Source organism: Petromyzon marinus, chromosome 27 (genome assembly GCF_048934315.1).
Source record: "Petromyzon marinus isolate PM22_M1 ecotype Great Lakes invasive population chromosome 27, UKy_Petmar_22M1.pri1.0, whole genome shotgun sequence".
NCBI classification, from domain to species: domain Eukaryota; kingdom Metazoa; phylum Chordata; class Hyperoartia; order Petromyzontiformes; family Petromyzontidae; genus Petromyzon; species Petromyzon marinus.
The window spans coordinates 4,471,180-4,492,487 of record NC_133693.1 but is presented as its reverse complement, the minus strand read 5'-3'; the positions used below and the strand labels follow the sequence as shown (position 1 = coordinate 4,492,487).

The window sequence follows — 21,308 nt, the reverse complement described above, 5'->3', positions numbered from 1 at the left end:
TTCACGATAGACACAAGCGGATCGCACCGTTACTCATTCTGTTCAGCGCTTGACATTTGTTTAAAGTTTATTTAATATTGACTGTGGCATATTGCCTACCCCCCCCCCCCCCCCGATTCCTAGTCTGGGGAGTGAGGAGCTTGTGTAGTACTTCAGTTCTGATGAAAAATACAAATCGTTTTTTTTATTGTATGCGGATGTTGCTCTCTCCCACCACCACCCCCCCCCCCCCTGCAGGTTTCACAAACCGTGACGTCACGACACCCTGCACATTGCACATCCTCCCGCAGGCCACGTCCTGCTGCCTCGGGGACCCGGTGTTCGTCACCCGTCACAAACAAAAATAATAATCGAGCTACGTCTTGTGCCTCGCGCCGGATCGGAGCGGAGGCGAGGATGGACATTGTCGGACGATCCTAACGAAATCATCTATCGCTCTTTACAAACACGGAGATCTCTACTAATTGCTCGGATGCCTTGGAAACAAAATCAAGCATATCACTCGGGATCGGCAGTAGTTGGAGCAGCAAGAGGCAGGGTGGCCTGGAGGCGAAGCGGCCGTGGATCAAGCGGCGTTCCTCGTGGCCTGCCCCTGCCAGACTTGACCGATGCTAATTATATCCTGATTTGCACTTTGTCCACTCTGCGCTAATCATTACAGGAAAGGGACTGAATTGTTATGTCGCTTGTCAACTTTCTTTTTTATGTTTGTGACACGGTGGGTTTTGACTGCCCACCGGCTCAACAACAAAAAAAACGGGCTCTAACCGGGCACCGATATTTACTTTGTTGTACTGCGACCACGCTAAGTTATACAGTGACATTGTTTCTGATCATTTTATTGTCGAGGAGGGTTGGGTAACGTGCATGGGCACGCCCCCGGAGTGCGCCCGCCATTTGACGTCGCGATCGGAATGCAGAGCGCTAAACGCGGGGTTTGTAGCTCGGAGCGTCAGCTGCCTCTGCTGTCTGAGCGGCGTCTTAAGCTCTCGACGGCCAGCTAGGGTTTGCCACCCCTGGGGTACAAAACATCCAGGACACATGGGAAGAAGAATATCTCACGAAACCAGAAGAGGTGGGGGGGGGGGTGTGAGAATGACATGTGAATGCATTGTCTTGAGCAGTGTATCATTATGCAACTGACAAAAACTGGGATTTTTGTCCAGATGCATGTTGAACTTATTTTGCGTCGCACGTAACCAACTGCGCTAATCGGAGGTGCGGGGGAAGAACAACTTTTAATGTCCCGGGAAGACTAACCGATTTACCAGGGGCGCTTCTTCGAAACAGGGGTCAATCCTGGGAAAACCAGGACAGAGGTGGCATCCCGAGGGGCCCAGTGCTGTCCATGCAGTAAATTAATGAAGTGAGCGTATGGGATTTAATCCACTCTGAAGCCGGATGTAACACGTGGTAATCTTACGGTTTTAACAATGAAGGTAACATTCGCCCAATCTTAATGCTATGTGAATAATATTTGTATATTTTTGTTTTTTTTCTCTGTCTTGTTTCCCCCCCCCCCCCCCCATCGGAAACTTCCATTTTTACAAATGCTCCGCTACGCTTGTGGAATATTAACGGATGATGCGAGAATGAGATTGCTTCCTGTGGCCGCCTTGTTCCACGTTTAATCTCAGTATTACCAGTCGACAGTTGCGGCCAGCTGCTGCTGTTGCTTTGGCTCCAAGGAGGGCGACGACACGATTGCGAGTGGCAAGCCCCCACGTGAACACTCGGGGTCAGGCCCCCGTTTTGAGCCGTGGTGGAAACTGAACCCACGGCTGCCTCTTCCCCCCCCCCCCTTGCTGCTGACAGAGAGAAGATGGGGCCCCAGAGTTGTGCATCTCTTGGGCTCGAATGCCTCACACAGGCCGCGCAAGGGGGTAAATGTGTAGCCACTCGCAACGCGTGCGCGTCCGACGTTTTTGGTCAATGTGCATTATTACCTTAAAAGCATCGATCTTCGGAGAGTGCGAGTCGTGCTTTGCTCACCAGTTGTGTTCACTGCCCGCTTCTTCGCTTCAACTCCGCCCGACTTGAAGGCCGCGGGTCCCGTTTGTGTTGCCATTTTGACTGCCTGGAACGTTTGCGTTGAGTTTGGCTCCCCTCTGAACCGCAGCTGGGGGGTCTACCGGCGCAGCGTCGCCCGTGCGGCAGATGGCACCGGTTTCACGCCCGCCGAGGCAACCGGTGCCGGTCGGCGTTTAATCCGCTAGGTTTTTCCCCCCTTCCGTGGACAATCTCTTGTTGGCCGGACTGCCTGTCGGGAGCGACGTTGAAATTGGGCAACGTGGAGGGGAGGGCGACCGCTTCCCCCACCCCCCCCGGCAAAACGATGCTCACTTGCTGGCCGGTGCTGCGTTCACCTCGTGCCTCACAGGGAGAGCTGCCACTGGGGTGGTCCCCTGCCGCACGGACACCTCGAGATGTCACTGCATGGGAGGCGCGGTATAAATAGCCGCGGCCGTCGTCACGGCTCTTGTAGTTAAACCCGTTCATGTGCATCTGCTGTGGGAAAGAATGCCTGGTTGTCGGAATGCAGGCATCTCTTGTTCGGCCATAAATTAAGCCCATACTCCCTGTCCATCACATCTTATGAACACCCGTCTTCACACGCGCCAACCCTACCGATGTAAGCAGTAGGGCCCCAATTTTTTTTTAAATACCCTTTAAACGACATCGATTTTCATAGCAAATACTATTCATCAATTTATTTTAAAAATTAAGCAGCATGATTTGCTTTGGAAATTGATGCGATTTTAACTCGATACTCTTAAGCCACTTGAGAAATTTCCCGGCCACCCCATTCCCAATATTGGCGCCCCGACGCCGGTGCCCCCTCAGGACGCCCTCACCCTTGCGGTGTGTCGGAGTCACGTCCGTTCGCTTCATTTTAAATCTTTTATCCGACCGAAATAACTTTTGGGTTGTAAATGTGAAAACTTTAGCGATTATATTTTCTTTCCCTTTCTTTTACGTCAACACTGTGTTTTAAACAGTTTTTTTGAAGGGCACTTGTTGGGGACGATTGTGACTTCACAGCCGTACGTGCAGGGTGTTCCGGCCAGGCTCCGGATTTTCAGTGACCCCCCCCCCCCTCCACTGGTTTGTCAGAATGTGAGAAATGTATTCTGCTTCTTTAAATGTAAGTCGATTCCATTTTTTTATTTATGCAATAAGCTCATGTTGTACGTCGCTGAAAGCACCAGTGCCTTTTGGTCGACATTGGTTAGTGAAATGCAATAGAGCACTTTTTTTTTAAAGATCCGGTGTTTATTAAACAAAAGTGCTACTACAATGTGCTGGAGGGAGACAGTAGATGAAGTGCCTTGCAAGAACAACACGCATTGAAGCAGCAACTAAACAAGTTAACTCGTGCAGCTTTGTGAATTATAAATAAAATGTGATATTAAAGTATACGTGCCCTCACGGTGTGCCGCGATTGTTTTAAAGCGCTTTGCAAAACGAAGGGGGAGGTGGGTGGAGGGGGTCTAGGGGAGGGGGTGGGGGAGGGGGTCTAGGGGAGGGGGTGGGGGAGGGGAGGGGGTGGGGGGAGTGGTGGGGGTAAGAACCCAAAGTCTAATTTGCCAGAGCTGAAATCGATACCACCTAAGGCAGCAAAGCACATCTTATAGTCGTACCCATTTATTGATACTGTGACCAGTGCATTACTTGATGGCCTCAGCGATTAATCACGGAATTCATCGTTATTTGCCACGCAAAAAAAATATGGAAAACTCAAGTAATACCCACCCCTTGGTGGCACCAACAAGTGACATTTCTGGCCTGGGTTCATGGACTCGCAAGCAAGAACAACCCCACTTCTGCCTGCGCGGGTTCCAGGTGGCACACGCAAGTTTCCCACTGGTAACTTTAATTGCCGTCCCCCCCCCCCCCCCCATTTTTTTACACGACGATGTAAACGCAGTATAAATCGTGGCCCGCTTTGACCGAATTGTTTCAAAAAGTATCAGCGGACCGCGTCCCGCACGGGGCTCCCGTGTGTTTTCAGGGTCGTGACCGCGCGTTGCTCGCCGCGAGTTCCGACGGTTCTCTTCCATCACGCCCCCGGCTGTGAGACGTCGGGGCATCGCGGCGAACAACGAAAACTCATCGGAGAGCAAATAAACTACCTCCCTAGATGTGTTAAAATTTGCAGCGTTCTGAGAGACTGTTAATCTGGGTTTTATGCAAACAGTTTCGTCACATTGGTTCAACCCAACGGGTTTATTCTCCCTTCGTGTGTAAAAAGGGCTAGCGTTACGCCAAAAACGGATTCTTAATCGCGGTATCTGTAAATGACGTGCTGATGAACCAGCTCTGGCATCCGTCAAGGTTTGCAGGACAGGGCTTGCGCCAGTGTCTGCTGGTGCAGTTGGCGGTTTGCGTTTATCCCCCTGCGGATCCTGAGCGGATGACGGTGTCTGAAAGAGAGCATTAAGGGGCAGCCTCAAGATTAATCTCGACCTGAAGACAAGTTTAAACAACCCGAGGCACAATTTTGGTTTCTCTGAAAACAAACGCATTAAGTACAGACCCCCCCTCCTCCCTCACTCGGCTTGAACGCATCCTTCTGGCAGGAGGTGTCTGCGATTTGGCCGTGACAGCGCCACTGCTTTCCACGTTGGCAGCCATGGGCGAGTCCCAGCGTCTGTAATTATCCCATTCTGCGTCCACTCAAAAAACGTCCTCCTCGCCTCCCTCAAACGGGGAAATAATAAATGCTCAAGCCGTGAAACTACGTGTAGTTTTGACTGCCCTCCGAATTGTGGCCATTGTTTCTCAAGCGAAACGTTTGAAGGACGTGACCTGAATTCTTATTTACTTCCCACATCCACATAGAAGATGAATGCATTATTAGTTCCAAATAGACTTATTCTAGTATCTTGTCTGCACAATAGTGACACCCACTGGTCACTGATGTCCCATTCATGAAACCATGAATGCATTAGCTCTGGCTGTGACGACAACTGTCGATGCCCCTTCACCTTTGTTTTGACCAGGAAATGTATAATTATCATGTCCTCTACCACTGTAACTATTTACCGCTGTTGCTGCGCGACCAGAAAAGTTAAGTAGAGGGCATGGGGTTCCATGACCTCTAAATAACCCCATGACCTATAAATTCATTACCAGCTACAGCTTCTCTATAAGATGCCAATTTTTTGACAATTCTTTTTTATAGCGATCGTGCTATATGTGTTAAGTCACAAGGAAAAGTATCCATTGGATCTCTCGCAGTGAAGTGCAACCTTTCATTTTCAAGAACGGCCTGAAGAAGTGGATGTCGCAGAACTATTTTTTAAATCCCTTCAAGTGTCCTCCGATCCACACGATAGAGCTGAGAACTTTCCCACTCACTCTGCCACTATGTTTTTCACATGACAGTCAAACCGATGTTTTTTTTCTTAATTCTCAGCTGGAATTTATCCAATTTTAATGTGACTGGTTAAATAAAGTCCATTGTTAGGTTTCACCACCAGCTAAACAACTCCAGTCCAGCATCGCCACAGGAGTGCGGGGTAGTCCCAAGTGTCTTACAGGGCTACGTGTGGACGGGAGCTCCCGTGTGCTTCTGCCAAAGCTCAATGGCCTTGGTCACGATTACGTCCGTGTTCTCCTGCGGAATCTGAGAAGCAAAAATAAAAATATCTATTTTATGCTCTCTCCGTGCACATCGCATACACCTGACCTTCATTCGCGACCAAAACACATCCCGACGTCAAAGCGCAGTTGTTCAAATCGTGCGGTTGTTTCAATGATTTTACCTTTTCCAAAAACTGCACAATGCTGTCGGCCTTGTTCATCGTCATGAGTGTCATCTTAAACGTGAGGAGGATTCCCATGGCGACGAAGACTAAAATCTTGCAGGAGCCACTCATGATCTTGTCCCACACCCTGTTGGAGTACAGGAGAGAGAGTTCAAAATGGGATCGGTTTTCAAAAGCGGACAAAACCGCCGAGCATAACACGTTTTTGTAAGCAATACCACAAAGGCTTTAGTATGTGTATTGATGCCGTATATATTTTATATAAGTTTTCTTCATTGCAAGGCCCATGGGGCTACTAGCCACGTCTGTACACAGATGTGAACACATCGTGCTGTCAAATCCCAATGGGTTCGAATGTCTTGGTTTTTTCGGTAAAGTCATGTAGAAGGGAAATAATAAAAATAAAACATAAAATTCTCACGACGTTTCGGCCAAAACACAAGTAGCCTTCCTCAGGTGAAGAAACAGAACTGTTGGAAAGACAGCGCTCCAATGAACACTGCTAAGCTTAGCAGCGTATTTTAAGCTGGGTGGGAGGAGCAGAGCGCCTTGACAAAGGAGTTTACATATCAACAGAAGAATTTGGCATTGAAGTAGCTGTGTTAATGTGATAGATTAGCAGGATGTTAAAGTCAGAAATTAGCATGATGTTAGTGTGAGGGATTAGCATGTAACTGGTCACGGAAGTAGCTATGTTAAAGTCAGAGTTTACATATCAACAGAGGCATTTAGTATATTGACGCTAAATAACTGCAACTTCCCAACTATCATTCAATAAACTGATGTGAAAGAACTAAATATAAACTACATCAATATAATCAATGCACTCAATATATTCTCCAATAAGCTGAGCTATTAACATAAAGTAACTGGGTATACACTACACTATATAATGAATACCATATAGTAAACTGATAAAATACTAAAATATAAACTACTATATTATCAATAAACTCAATATACTCTCCAATCAGCTGAGCTACTAACAATAAGTCATTATACATTACAATTCTATGTCGAAAAAAGTGGCTTTTTCTTTTTTCCTCAACGTTAGCACCACGGAAAGCGACGAGCTTTGTTCAGACGGACGAGTCCATCTATGCTCGGAGCGGAGGAGGGGGGAGAGAGATAAACAGCCACGATTCGCTGCTCTGTCCTGTGTTGCGTTACAACTATGCTATAAACTAGACTACTATACATTACAATATTATACCTTCCAATCTAAACTATATTGTATAATATCGTATACACAGCCCAATGTAAGCTCTAACATTATGCATTATATTGATATGCCTCCAACTAAATTTTTTTCCACATTACACGACTATACACCATAATATACACTGCCATAGACAAACCCAACCATTAAATTATACAATGCGTTACTATACACTACCCTATACTTTAGACTATAAAAATATTAGACTTGTAATATTACACTATGTATTATTCTACCAACCCTACTGTATACCACACTGCTGTATATTCACTATACAATTACGATACTATATATTGCCTTATGAATTATGTTCAACATAACACTGTTATACTATTTATTATTATACAATATGCTATAAACCATACCATTGACCGTCGTGTGAAAGGTACTAAGAGGCAGTGCCAGCGAATGGACTGCGGTCTGAAAGTCACTGTAAAATACAATCAATCAAGAACCGAAATGGTTTATCACGTCTTTCCAATGATTACTAAGCCAGAATCCATCTTCTCGGTTGAAATTGTCTCTGTGTTTGTATATGTGGATGGCCTCATGAACGAATCTCTCATGGTAGCCGGATGGCTTGCAGAGAACCTCCGTCTTGGAGAAGTCAATGTCATGTGAGCCCACTGAATTATAATAGTGATCTGCCACGGCTGAGGTGTTCGTCCTACCGTGTTTCAAGTCTGCTTTATGTTCACGGATGCGGTCCGAGACATGTCGTTTGGTTTCTCCAATGTAACTGCTACCACAGAGGCAACTTAGTTTGTAGACGCCCGGGTACTGTATGTCTGGAACCACATATTTTACAGACGGGACCAGATAACGGATTTTATGTACTATGTTGAATCGGACCTGGATCTTGTGTTTATTCAGGATTTTGGAGATATTTTTTGTGACCCCCACAATGCAGGGTAAGGTGATGGTTTTGAATGGCTCCGCAAGAGGATCCTTCTTCATGGTTGAAGTGATGGCTTTGCGGATTGTGTAGTCGGAGTAACCATTAGCCTTGAGAGCTCGGTGTATGTGCTTGAGTTCACTGACAATGTGTTCCTGGTCGGAGATGCATTGGGCTCTATGGTATAGAGTTTTGATGAGGGAATTCTTCTGGGATGGATGGTGGTTGGAATCCGGTTTTAAGTAAGCATCCGTATGGGTAGCTTTCCTGTAGACAGAGTGGCTCATTGAACCATCAGGTCTCCTTTTAATTAGGACATCCAAAAGGGTAGCTTGCCATCTTTTTCGACTTCCATGGTAAATCTGATGGCTGGGTGTATGGAATTGATATGGTCGAGGAATTGGTCTAGAGCAGCCCGGCCATGTGGTCAGATGAGAAAAGTGTCATCCACGTACCTCTTCCATAAGGTCGGGCGTAGAGTGGCAGTCTGGATGGCGTCAGTCTCAAATTTCTCCATGAAAACGTTGGCTACAACCGGAGATAGGGGGGAGCCCATTGGGGTGCCTCAGGCATACGCAGATACACACGGGGTTTAGACCAAAATAAAAGTCCCGATAGGTCAGCTGTTTGTCGCAAGTCACGCTACCTCTCCAGACTCTTGTTGGGAAGGGTCCCGGCAAAGCAGCGGGAGAACCAACGCGAGCACGGCAGCCTCGGCAGCGCCCCGGTGCTGCGCAGGTGCTGCAGCAAGCGTCCGTCCTCCACGCCCAGGTAATGCTCCAGGCTCTTGGGCTGTGAGCAAACATGCGCGTGCGTCACTACAACCGTCAGCGGCGGCGGCGGCAATAACAACAATTACTGTTCGGCTGTGACGAGGCCGTGCGGTCGCGTGTTTGCCGCTCGTTGCAGACGTTCGCGGTTAAGAGTCCGGCGAGCCCCCTGGCTAATGCTGCAGGTGTATTAACTGGAGGATACACGATGTCTGCTTTGCAAGCACAATGGTGTCACGGTGTCTGCTTTGCAGTCTGCTTTGCAGACACCGTGACGTTATTCGAAATCAAGCAGGCCATGTGTACCAGCGTGCCAGTCCAAATTTAACATTTTACCGCAAATTACCCAATTACCTCATGGGGTAAAACCACATAGGAACATTGCACCCTTCTGGCAGACTATATCCATTAGTGAAACATAGCACGTTGGTGATAGCCTCTCTTAAAAACCAAATGTAATTATTATTTTACATGGTGCCCAAATGCAATCGCATCTGACGGCACTTAACACAAGTGATGAACATGAGGGAAGAGGTGAAATGGGAAGAGGTAGACGAGGGCAGGGGCACACGGTGGAGGGGGAAGGGCAAGCAACACCGCAGCATGGCCCAGGGCCAACGAGGCCAAGCACACGGCGATACAAAGCAACTGGGGCTCAACGGGTCTCCGGGTGGCCCAGATGCGATGCTGACAAAATCCCAGGGGCAGCTAGAGCAGTACCAATGAGTACCAGAAGGTGGCATATCCACCATGCACGCATGCACGCTGACCACGGAGCCAGGTCGAGGAAACGCTGCCGCTTCTTGTCTGGAATAATGCAGGGAATTGATACGCAGGCTCAAAAAGGCTTGCAGTCCAAACACGACTGTAGACTCCTGCGGTTGTGCTGCAGATATTTTCGGGTCGTACCGCGTCTTGTTCGGTACGATGTCCGACGTTTCGCTCCACGTTCTATGGGTGGGGGGGGGAAGCTTCTTCGGGACCTGAACTGAAGAAGTTTCCGGGTACGTGCAGCTGAAGAAACAGGTGGAGCGAAACGTCGTACAACCCGGAAAGAAAAAAAACATTGGGGATTCCAACACGAGTTCTGCTGCTGTGCTCAAATGCAGTGGAGCTCACCAGATGCGGCAGCGAGTCGACATATTTGTTGTTAAATTGAGTGAAGAAACACTTCGCCAGCCAGTAAGCGTCCACTTCATTCTCCGCGATTTCAGACATGGTCGACACCACGGCAATAAAGTCCCCTTCCTCTTCCTCCTGAAAAAGATCATGCAGAGCGTTCGCTAGAGAACACCACCAACAATAATATTAACGTATTCACTTAGTCATTCCACTGCTAGATGAAGGCCTTCCCACACTGTGTTGGTCATGGGGTTTCTTTAACCAAAATCATGACTGATGCAGTGCACCGACGACCACTGGACCACCATTGCATCCTCACCATCCATTATCATCATCATCATCGCCATTATCAGCCATTAACACTCTACTGCTGGATGAAGGCCTCCCACAAGCCGTCACCATGTCTCATGATCCTGCACCTAGGGCCCCAACAGGAGCCGATTGTGTCGCTCCGTCCCCTTGGGTGGACGTCCTCGAGGGTGGATTCCCTCCTTTGGCTGCCACTTCATCATTCGTTTGGACCACCGGCCATCATCCCTTGGAGCGACGTGTTCTACACAAGCACACTGTTTTCTTAGCCACCCATATGGAAAATGTGTAGCCCTGCAATTATTCACACCACCGCTGGCAAAATGGCTTTCACTACAGTCAGTTCAGGGAAGCCCCCATAGAGATTATGTTTTGCATACTGTTCCACACTGGCCAGACGTCTTGGTAGAGGTGGGAATAGCCACACTTTACCCTACCACACAACTCCTGCAAATTGACTAACCGCGGTGTACCCATTTATACTGCTTGGTGGACAGACGTAACAGTGTTTAAACTACTGCACCGGGAGATGGAATCGAACCAGCCACCTCTGGATTGCAAGTCCAGTGCGCTAAACAATTGCACCGTGGCACCCACACTCCTCGTCACCCATGAGCGCTGCCAAAAGTTTACGAGAGCCCTTGCCTCGGCTTGGCCCTGCCCCTAACCCCAGTAACGCTGCGTACCGGGGGCTGGTCAGAGCGGCGAGGGAGGCAGCCGTTCTCCAGCTGCAGCATGCGCAGCATGGTGTGTGTGTCGGGCGCGCCGTCCCCCGTGAGGCGCATGGAGCGCAGCGCGTGCAGCACGTCCTGGTGCTGCTCAGCACGCTGCTGGGACACGGCCTCGTGGGCCGCCTGGTGCGGGGGGAGGACGCCTGTGGGAGCACACGGGTGCACGCACTTTCAAAGACAGAGATTTCCCCCCACCCCCCCCCCCCCCCGTATAGCTGTTAAAAGGCTGTTGAGGCAAGTCTCGTTAGCGAGTGGCACCTATGCAGGTCGGCATGGCACACGAGGGGGTGGGTTGGCTAGCACCATGCCTGACCACATTTTTCTCTCGAGTGGCGATGTTTACACATCGCACCAGGTACTCATTTGAGAGTGAGTCGACATAGGGGAGGCCCAGGATTGGTTCAAATAATCGTCACTGGTGTTGGACGTTGAGCGGGAATCAAACTCTGGTCGCCAAATTCGTAGTGCAGCGCGCTAACCGCTACTCTACCGCTCCCAAAATCGTTGTGCACACGTACAGACACATGCGCACACATGAGAACAAATGCACAACAATCCCCTCTACAGCAGAATACTGTAATATGGAGAGTCAAACTCGGGGAAGTCAAAAACAGGTTTGGATACCACTCGCCAGTGATGTTATCCGTGGCCAGAGATTGAACCGAGATTGCCATGTTCATAGCGCAGTGCACAAACCATTGACCCACTGCCCCCCACGCACGCAAATGACAAAGATCCCCTGCATAGCCTTTAAAAGACTCTTGGGTAAACTGCTGTTAGCGAGCGCCTATGAAGACTGGCACAGCTTATGAGGGGGTGGTGTAGCCAGCACCACACACGTCATCCTTCGTTTTCCCAGTGCTGGTGTTTACACACCGCACCAGGTACTCATGTATGGCTGAGTCAACCTAGGAGGCTCCCAGAACAGACGAGCACACCACATGCCACTGACAGTCATTACCAGGAATGGAACTCAGGTTTGATGTGTTCATGGCGCAGTGCGCACTCCCTGCACATATCCACACACACACAAGGCCCCATTCAGTCCCCGAAAAGAGAAGCCCCCCCTTGCCGAGATATCAGGGGCGCTCATACCAAGCAGCACCTTCCAGATGAGGATGCGGTAGATGGTGGGGATGGGGAAGCGCTGGCTGAAGGTGCACAGCTTCTCCAGATCTACACACGCAAACACGTGACACGACGCGCCCAGCAACCGTCCACAACCCAGTGACCACCATCCGACTCACGCCTTATCAGCACCCATTAATCTAATCCTGCGTATGGCAGCAAATGTGTTCAGGAGCTAAATGCCAATCTTGAAATCTGCTAGCCACGATGAGAGGGCTGCAGGAGAGTTTGTGTAGTTTTGCTATTCTTTGTCCACTGAAGGAGCGCAGACTACAGTGGTTTACTATATAGTCCACAGGGTTGGATTGCATAGCCACAGTCGCACTCCTGTAGCTTGCCTTTAACTTTCCATTCATGACGAAGATATGTGCATCGGGCCTGTTGATGTCCTGATTCGGTTGATAGTTACACCAGTGTCATTGGGGAATGTCAAGCCCAGGAGGTGCACCTACTGACCCCATCATTGCATTTAATATACAGTAAAACCTTGGACTGCGAGCATAATTCGTTCCGGAAACGTGTTTGTAATCCAAAGCACTCGCATATCAGTTGTGATCACGTGACGCTCGGCAGACAAAGCGTATACGTACTACTCGTATTGCAAGACCTCGCTCGTTTATAAAATTAATATTCGTTTAAAATGTTTGCTCGTCTTGCAAAACACTCGCGGACAAATGACAGCTCAGCGAAGTGGCTTATCACGTGGAAAATTCGAGCAGCCAAATACCCGTTGATAAATGCGGAGGGGAAAACCGTAGGACCCGGAGAAAAATCCACGCGACCACCGGGGAGAGAGAGAGAACACGCAAACTCCCAATATACAGCAGGCGTTGGAGTCTGGATCGAACCAACGACCTCCTGCATACAAGGCGAGGTAGTTAACATTTCACCACGGTGGCGCCCTGGCCACCAGGCTGCGCCGTGACCCAGTGACCCTGTGACCCAGTGACCCTGTCTCAGGCTGGCTGGGTCGCATCTCCTTGATGCGCTGGGGAGAGTCCCGGGGTGAGGAGGAGGAGGAGGAGGCGCACGGTGCCCTTACCTAGCGGCTCGTCCTTGAGGAGGATCTCCAGGCTGCGCTTCTCGTCCACGCCGTGGAAGCCCACCTTCTTGTAGTAGTGCGAGCGAAAGTTCCTGGGGTTGTCCTCCGCCATGGCCATTGGGACCCTGGCGTAAGGGGGACGCGGTGCGTGGGAGACCGAGTGAGCTGTGTGGGTGAGTGACTGAGTGGGTGAGTGACTGAGTTGGTGAGTGACTGAGTGGGTGAGTGACTGCGTTGGCGAGTGACTGAGTGGGTGAGTGACTGAGTTGGCGAGCGACTGATTCGGTGACTGTGTGGGTGAGTGACTGAGTTGGTGAGTGACTGAGTGGGTGAGTGACTGAGTTGGTGAGTGACTGAGTGGGTGAGTGACTGAGTTGGCGAGTGACTGAGTGGATGAGTGACTGATTTGGCGAGTGACTGATTTGGTGACTGTGTGGGTGAGTGACTGAGTGGGTGAGTGACTGAGTTGGCGAGTGATTGAGTTGGTGACTGTGTGGGTGAGTGACTGAGTTGGTGAGTGACTGAGTTGGTGAGTGACTTAGTTGGCAAGTGACTAAGTTGGTGACTGTGTGGGTGAGTGACTAAGTGGGTGAGTGACTGAGTTGGCGAGTGATTGAGTTGGTGACTGTGTGGGTGAGTGACTGAGTTGGTGAGTGACTGAGTTGGCAAGTGACTGAGTTGGTGACTGTGTGACTGAGTTGGTGACTGAGTGGATGACTGTGTGGGCAAATGACCGAGTGGGTGAGTGACTGAGTTGGTGAGTGACTGAGTTGGTGAGTGACTGAGTTAGTGACTGAGTGGATGACTGTGTAGGTGAGTGCCTGGGTGGGTGACTGAGTGGGTGTCTGTGTGGGTGGGTGTCTGTGTGGGTGAGTGACTGAGTGCGTGAGTGACTGAGTGGGTGTCTGTGTGGGTGGGTGAGTGACTGAGTGGGTGTCTGTGTTGGTGAGTGACTGAGTGCGAGAGTGACTGAGTGGGTGTCTGTGTGGTTGAGTAACTGAGTAAGTGACTGACTGAGTGACTCACTGACTGAGCGACTCACTGACTGAGCGACTCACTGACTGAGTGACTAACTGACTGAGCGACTCACTGAGCGACTCACTGAGTGACTCACTGACTGAGCGACTCACTGACTGAGCGACTCACTGAGTGACTCACTGACTGAGCAACTCACTGACTGAGCGACTCACTGACTGAGCGACTCACTGACTGAGTGACTAACTGAGTGACTCACTGACTGAGTGACTCACTGACTGAGCGACTCACTGACTGAGTGACTCACTGAGTGACTCACTGACTGAGCGACTCACTGACTCAGCGACTCACTGACTGAGTGACTCACTGACTGAGTGACTGACTGAGTGACTCACTGACTGAGTGACTCACTGACTGAGTGACTGAGTGACTAACTGAGTGACTAACTGAGTGACTCACTGACTGAGTGACTAACTGAGTGACTAACTGACTGAGTGTCTAACTGAGTGACTCACTGACTGAGTGACTAACTGAGTGACTAACTTAGTAACTCACTGAGTGACTAACTTATCGAGGTACCTCGCTATCCCTACCTGGGGCCTCCTGGTTTCGCCAAGCCCACCGCAGTCCGCCAGTTGTTTCGGCGGACCGGGTCCGGAAACCCACGCCCCGAGATTTGGTTCCGCCCGCGTTTTGGTTCCGGCCAACCGCGTCTCCCTCTCACGCCCGGCCTCTCACGCCCCCAGCTGGCCACTCTGACGCAGTGAGCGCCTCCCTCCCCGTGAGCTCTTGCCTTGACGGCATGTCCATTCCCTGGCTAGCCCTACTTAACCAACATCACACTATAACACGATTGCACCTACCCTTCAAACTAACCCCGCAACGTATGTACGTTGAACTTCTTTCGCGCCGTACGTAGCCAACCGTGCTAATTGGAGGTGCGGGGGAAAGACAACAAACCAACACCACCATCACTCCGACAGCTACCCCGTACCTTTACCCCTACCTACCCCATCTTAACCCCAACATCAACCCTTACCGCAACCCCTACCTCTATACTATCACCTCGACCCTTAACCCCAACATCAACCCTTACCACAACCCCTACCTCTATACTATCACCTTGACCCTTAACCCCAACATCAACCCTTACCACAACCCCTACCTCTATACTATCACCTTGACCCTTACCCCCAACATCAACCCTTACCGCAACCCCTACCTCTATACTATCACCTCGACCTTTAACCACAACATCAACCCTTACCGCAACCCCTACCTCTATACTATCACCTTGACCCTTAACCCCAACATCAACCCTTACTACAACCCCTGCCTCTATACTATCACCTTGACCCTTAACCCCAACATCAACCCTTACCGCAACCCCTGCCTCTATACTATCACCTCGACCTTTAACCCCAACATCAACCCTTACCGCAACCCCTGCCTGTATACTATCACGTCGACCTTTAACCCCAACATCAACCCTTACCGCAACCCCTACCTCTATACTATCACCTCGACCCTTAACCCCAACATCAACCCTTACCGCAACCCCTACCTCTATACTATCACCTCGACCCTTAACCCTAACATCAACCCTTACCGCAACCCCTACCTCTATACTATCACCTTGACCCTTAACCCCAACATCAACCCTTACCGCAACCCCTACCTCTATACCGTCACCTCGACCTTTAACCTCAACATCAACCCTTACCGCAACCCCTACCTCTATACTATCACCTTGACCTTTAACCCCAACATAAACCCTTACCACAACCCCTACCTCTATACTATCACCTTGACCCTTAACCCCAACATCAACCCTTAACGCAACCCCTACCTCTATACTATCACCTCGACCTTTAACCCCAACATCAACCCTTACCGCAACCCCTACCTCTATACTATCACCTTGACCCTTAACCTCAACATCAACCCTTACCGCAACCCCTACCTCTATACCGTCACCTCGACCTTTAACCCCAACATCAACCCTTACCGCAACCCCTACCTCTATACTATCACCTTGGCCCTTAACCCCAACATCAACCCTTACTACAACTCCTGCCTCTATACTATCACCTTGACCCTTAACCCCAACATCAACCCTTACCGCAACCCCTGCCTCTATACTATCAGCTCGACCTTTAACCCCAACATCAACCCTTACCGCAACCTCTACCTCTATACTATCACCTCGACCTTTAACCCCTACATCAACCCTTACCGCAACCCCTACCTCTATACTATCACCTTGACCCTTAACCCCAACATCAACCCTTACTGCAACCCCTACCTCTATACCGTCACCTCGACCTTTAACCCCAACATCAACCCTTACCGCAACCCCTACCTCTATACTATCACCTTGACCCTTAACCCCAACATCAACCCTTACCGCAACCCCTACCTCTATACGCTCACCTTGACCCTTAACCCCAACATCAACCCTTACCACAACCCCTACCTCTATACTATCGCCTTGACCCTTAACCCCAACATCAACCCTTACCGCAACCCCTGCCTCTATACTATCACCTCGACCTTTAACCCCAACATCAACCTTTACCGCAACCCCTACCTCTATACTATCACCTTGGCCCTTAACCCCAACATCAACCCTTACTACAACTCCTGCCTCTATACTATCACCTTGACCCTTAACCCCAACATCAACCCTTACCGCAACCCCTGCCTCTATACTATCAGCTCGACCTTTAACCCCAACATCAACCCTTACCGCAACCTCTACCTCTATACTATCACCTCGACCTTTAACCCCTACATCAACCCTTACCGCAACCCCTACCTCTATACTATCACCTTGACCCTTAACCCCAACATCAACCCTTACTGCAACCCCTACCTCTATACCGTCACCTCGACCTTTAACCCCAACATCAACCCTTACCGCAACCCCTACCTCTATACTATCACCTTGACCCTTAACCCCAACATCAACCCTTACCGCAACCCCTACCTCTATACGCTCACCTTGACCCTTAACCCCAACATCAACCCTTACCACAACCCCTACCTCTATACTATCACCTTGACCCTTAACCCCAACATCAACCCTTACCGCAACCCCTGCCTCTATACTATCACCTCGACCTTTAACCCCAACATCAACCTTTACCGCAACCCCTACCTCCATACTATCACCTCGACCCTTAACCCCAACATCAACGCTTACCGCAACCCCTACCTCTATACTATCGTTTTGACCTTTAACCCCAACATCAACCCTTACCGCAACCCCTGCCTCTATACTATCACTTCGACCCTTAACCCCAACATCAACCCTTACCGCAACCCCTACCTCTATACTATCACGTCGACCTTTAACCCCAACATCAACCCTTACCACAACCCCTACCTCTATACTATCACCTTGACCCTTAACCCCAACATCAACCCTTACCGCAACCCCTACCTCTATACCGTCACCTCAACCTTTAACCCCAACATCAACCCTTACCGCAACCGCTGCCTCTATACTATCACCTCGACCTTTAACCCCAACATCAACCCTTACTGCAACCCCTACCTCTATACTATCACCTCGACCTTTAACCCCACCATCAACCCTTACCGCAACCCCTACCTCTATACTATCACCTTGACCCTTAACCCCAACATCAACCCTTACCGCAACCCCTACCTCTATACTATCACCTCGACCCTTAACCCCAACATCAACCCTTACCGAAACTCCTACCTCTATACTATCACCTCGACCCTTAACCCCAACTTCAACCCTTACCGCAACCCCTACCTCTACCCCAAACCCACTTTAACCCCTGCTGTAATGTAACCCCCCAACTCGACTAATTGTCACCCTTTTTTATTTACAGTGGGCTTCGGTCTAAATGGGAACGAGCATTTAGATTATTTGGATAATTTTGCTGCTATAAATTTCCACGTGACAAGGCCACTTTGTTGAGTTATCATTTGTGGCCAGGTCGCTTCTGAAAAAAAGGTCATTGCCTCATTGGGCTTTACCTGGTAAGATAAAAAATACATTTAGTGTATATATTTAAGTTACTGTATTTGTTTAACTTTCCTATACTTTGCACTACTGTCATGTTGTATTGTTTGTTGTTGTAACGTTCTGACCCGCCCCTACGGGACATCAGTGAGCTTCATAGCTCATCAGATTCCTCCAGTAGAAATACACATTCCGTTTCTGAGTTGAACACAGTGCTACCACCATCGGGTGTCTCAGCACAAACTCGAGGGATGTGCGAACGACAACCGACAAAACCGGTAACCGTTTTCCGAAATCGATTACCGGGGTTTCCGAAAGCAGCCGGTTCCCAGGCGAAACATTCGCACCGATCCTGGCTGTGCCTATTTGGCATGCGCAGAAATACAAACCGCACGGCGGACAAAGTCAACGCGTGGCACGCCATTTACTCGGTTAATAAGGTAAAGGTGCAAGCCTGCAATTTGCTTGTTCACGTCACTGCTGGTGGAGGGGACCTGCACGTGTAGATGCTTGGCCAACTCTTTCCACGCCATTCAGACGTGTCGAAAGAGTCATAATAAAGGTTCATTTGGGTTAGATCGCGAAAGTATGAACGTGTCGTAACATTTATACTTACGCGATATAACCCCAAAAACCTTTATTATGAATAATATCGGTCGCTAAAGCGTACTTGTGTGTGTGTGTGTTGGAAGAGGTTGGAGTACCCACACTTTACCCCACCATGCGCGACTTCCCGACTGACTTATCCTGTGGTTGTGCCCATTTACACTGCTGGGTTTTCTGGGGCACCCTGTGCAAGGGAAGGGATTGAACGGATTCCGAAGCCTCTGGAGTGCATGTCCAGTGTGCCAAAGCTATTACACAACTGTGGCAGCTACCACTGTTACTCAGTTAGACGTGTATATGTGTGGAAAATCGGTAACCGGTTTTTACAAGATGTTTTTATTTTCATTTGGTTAGCGGTATTGCAAAAGAACCCGGTTTTAACAACCCAAGTGCAAAAACAATTCCTGCCGCCCCGAAAACAGATGCCGATTGACGGACTATCCGGGATGATGGTTGAGAGAGTGCATGGTGTTGTTTGTTGGTGGTTGATGGAGGATGATTATGAAAATGATGGAGGAGGTGACGGTGTGGATGCTGGATGATGGTTCAGACATCATGGTGGTTGATGCTTGAGAGAGGTCCGATGTTTCATTACCGCGTTGTTCAGAAGCTAAATGTCCAATGTCGAGGTTCTCTAGTCACGACGACCAGACTTCAGCACAGAGTTCGTGCAGATGTTCTATTCCTCCATTGAAGGAGCGCAGACTACAGTGGCATACTATATAGCCCATAGTCTGGGTAGGTTGGCTGGTGCAATGCCCGATCCACAAATACGAAGGAGACATCACAGTGATAAACTCCGCCGTTCCTGACGCTGTTGCCTGGCTTGACCACCCGAATGTGAAATTGTAGTTGTTTGTGCTGCATCTATATTAGCAGCCATACGAAATAATAATAAGAATAAAGACTTCTTTGGTTCTCGGTAAAGTCAATTGAAGCTCTGTCGTCCCGACAGTTCTGTTCTTTCACCTGAAGAAGGCTACTTGTGTTGTGGCCGAAACGTCGTGAGAATTTTATTGTCTTATTTTATATTATTATTTTATTCTCATTCTACGTGACTTTACCGAAAGAACCAAAGAAGATGAATCCTTGCAGTCACGAAAGCTTTAAATCGAAATAAAAAGACTGTTGCTGGACAATGATGACGGCGGGTATCTTTGAGGTGTTCCACACTGCCATTGTTCTCGGAGCTCCCCGGCAAACAGAGAAAGTTGGGTCAATATTGAGACAACGTTGATATATATTCTTAGTTCTTTCGGTAAAGTCACGTTGAAGGGAAACAATAAAATAATAAAAAATAGAACTAAGAATATGAATTACTGCAGTCACGAAAGCTTTAAATCAAAACGTTGATACAACCACGTGCCAACGTTGGCACGTGTACTAGGTCGGTGAGTTGAAACGGGGGCTTGGCACGGGCATCCAGATCTTAGCTTCCCTCCCATGTCCTCATCACGCTGGCACCGAGACGAAGTGTCTCATCCAGGCAGGATGGGGCGCGTCTATAATTGCCTAAGGGCCCACGCAGTGAGAACCGGTAGCTGGGGATTGAGTTGAGGTTGTTCTCACCACCACCATCACCACCACCACCACAACAAGTCTATAATTACTGGGCCGGGAGGGTGTAATTTGGGGGAGCGCTACGGACCCGGTAACCCGAGTTCGATTCCTGCTCACAGCCAACACCACTGACGATTGTCTGAACCGGTCCTGAGGCCTTCCCTAGGTCGACTCAGACTCAAAATGAGCACCTGGTGCGGTGTGTAAAACATCGTCACTGGGGTGACAAAGGCGGTCGGGGGTGGTGCTACAGGCCACCCACCACCGCGTGTGCCTTTTCCAACGTTAATAGGTGTTATCTAACAGCACTTGCCCCGAGGGTATCTTAAAGGCGACTGGAGGGGATCGTTACTTTGTAATGTGTGCACCAATTCGTCTTCCAGCCAAACGTCTCAATGTTGCGTGGGGTTGCCTGCTTCAATTTCCTTTCTCCTTGTGCAGTCATCCCTCGTTGCACAGAAACGAAATGTACGGAATGGCGCAAAAAACGTGGACTTACAGATGAGGTAACGAATCCGACATACGTTCCATGAAATTCGCATTTACAGAATGTTGAATCTCTCAGTTATATTGCGTTGCGTTGGGGGTGGGTGGAGGGGTGTGGAACAATGCTTAGCCGTATTCTCTCGAGCGTGACGTTTACGTGTGCAATATGTGCGTGTATGATACCCAAGTAATGTTTAGTGGGAGCACGCCTGTCGAGGAGACGGAGCGACGGAACCGGCTCGTGTGTAGGAGCTCGGCGGATTTTTTTGTTTGTACATCACAGGATCCTGAGAGATATGCAGTGGATTGATCATGGCTGGCAATTATATTTTTTTAATCCGACATATCCTGCAAACGCCCTCTCTATCTCTTCCCCTGGTTCCCCCACGTCTGTTGCGACCGATGCCAGAATCTGTGCGTGTGCAGCCCCTCCCTACCCCCTCCACTCATCGGAAGTGGAACGCAGTTGCGAGGGAGGTCGGCAGCTCCGCGTGGTGGTGATCGACAGTGAAGAGACTGGGGGCCGCATTGACCCAGCGGGGGGCTTTAAGGCGCCACAGTCCCCGGGGCCTTTGCTTTTCAGTGGAACGTCAAACAAATGCGCACGCAGAAACTGCTTTATAATGTTTGAAATTTCAACACTGGAGCACTCCGACAGAGGCCATGGTGCCGGTTGGTAATTTAGAGCCCTCGT

At 49.4% G+C, this 21,308-nt stretch overlaps 2 protein-coding genes across 5 annotated transcripts in view; one reads left to right on the top strand and one right to left on the bottom strand.

The window, feature by feature from the left end:
• The window catches only part of LOC116946709 (uncharacterized), a 44,334-nt gene extending 40,917 nt beyond the window's left edge, over positions 1-3,417 (top strand). For both annotated transcript variants that reach the window (XM_076070032.1, XM_076070033.1), the window contains exon 16: positions 238-3,417. In XM_076070032.1, the coding sequence (XP_075926147.1) occupies positions 238-253 (16 nt within the window). In that variant the 3' untranslated portion in view covers positions 254-3,417. The remainder of the gene's footprint in view (positions 1-237) is intronic.
• On the bottom strand, positions 2,957-14,664 carry TBC1D7 (TBC1 domain family member 7). Of its 3 annotated transcripts, XM_032961460.2 has the most exons (9): positions 14,556-14,664; positions 12,988-13,112; positions 11,913-11,993; positions 10,773-10,960; positions 9,775-9,912; positions 8,532-8,677; positions 5,769-5,898; positions 5,542-5,629; positions 2,957-4,424 (listed from the first exon to the last, which is right to left on the bottom strand). In XM_032961460.2, exons 2-8 carry the CDS (start codon positions 13,103-13,105, stop codon positions 5,546-5,548), a joined length of 885 nt encoding a protein of 294 aa, XP_032817351.1. In that variant the 5' UTR covers positions 13,106-13,112; positions 14,556-14,664; the 3' UTR covers positions 2,957-4,424; positions 5,542-5,545. The 3 variants fall into 3 exon arrangements, with proteins under 3 accessions (XP_032817351.1, XP_032817348.1, XP_032817350.1); XM_032961457.2 differs by having other exon boundaries at positions 2,957-5,629; XM_032961459.2 differs by having other exon boundaries at positions 2,957-5,629; positions 14,542-14,641.
• Positions 14,665-21,308: the final 6,644 nt, after the last annotated feature.

Bases quoted from the DNA above. Each gene is read 5' to 3' on its own strand.
- TBC1D7 (XM_032961457.2), bottom strand. From the start codon at position 13,105: ATGGCCATGGCGGAGGACAACCCCAGGAACTTTCGCTCGCACTACTAC. The intron at 11,994-12,987 runs GTAAGGGCACCG...TTGCGTGTGTAG, and splicing joins CCTCAAGGACGAGCCGCTAG to ATCTGGAGAAGCTGTGCACC. The intron at 5,630-5,768 runs GTAAAATCATTG...TTTGCTTCTCAG, and splicing joins TTGTGCAGTTTTTGGAAAAG to ATTCCGCAGGAGAACACGGA.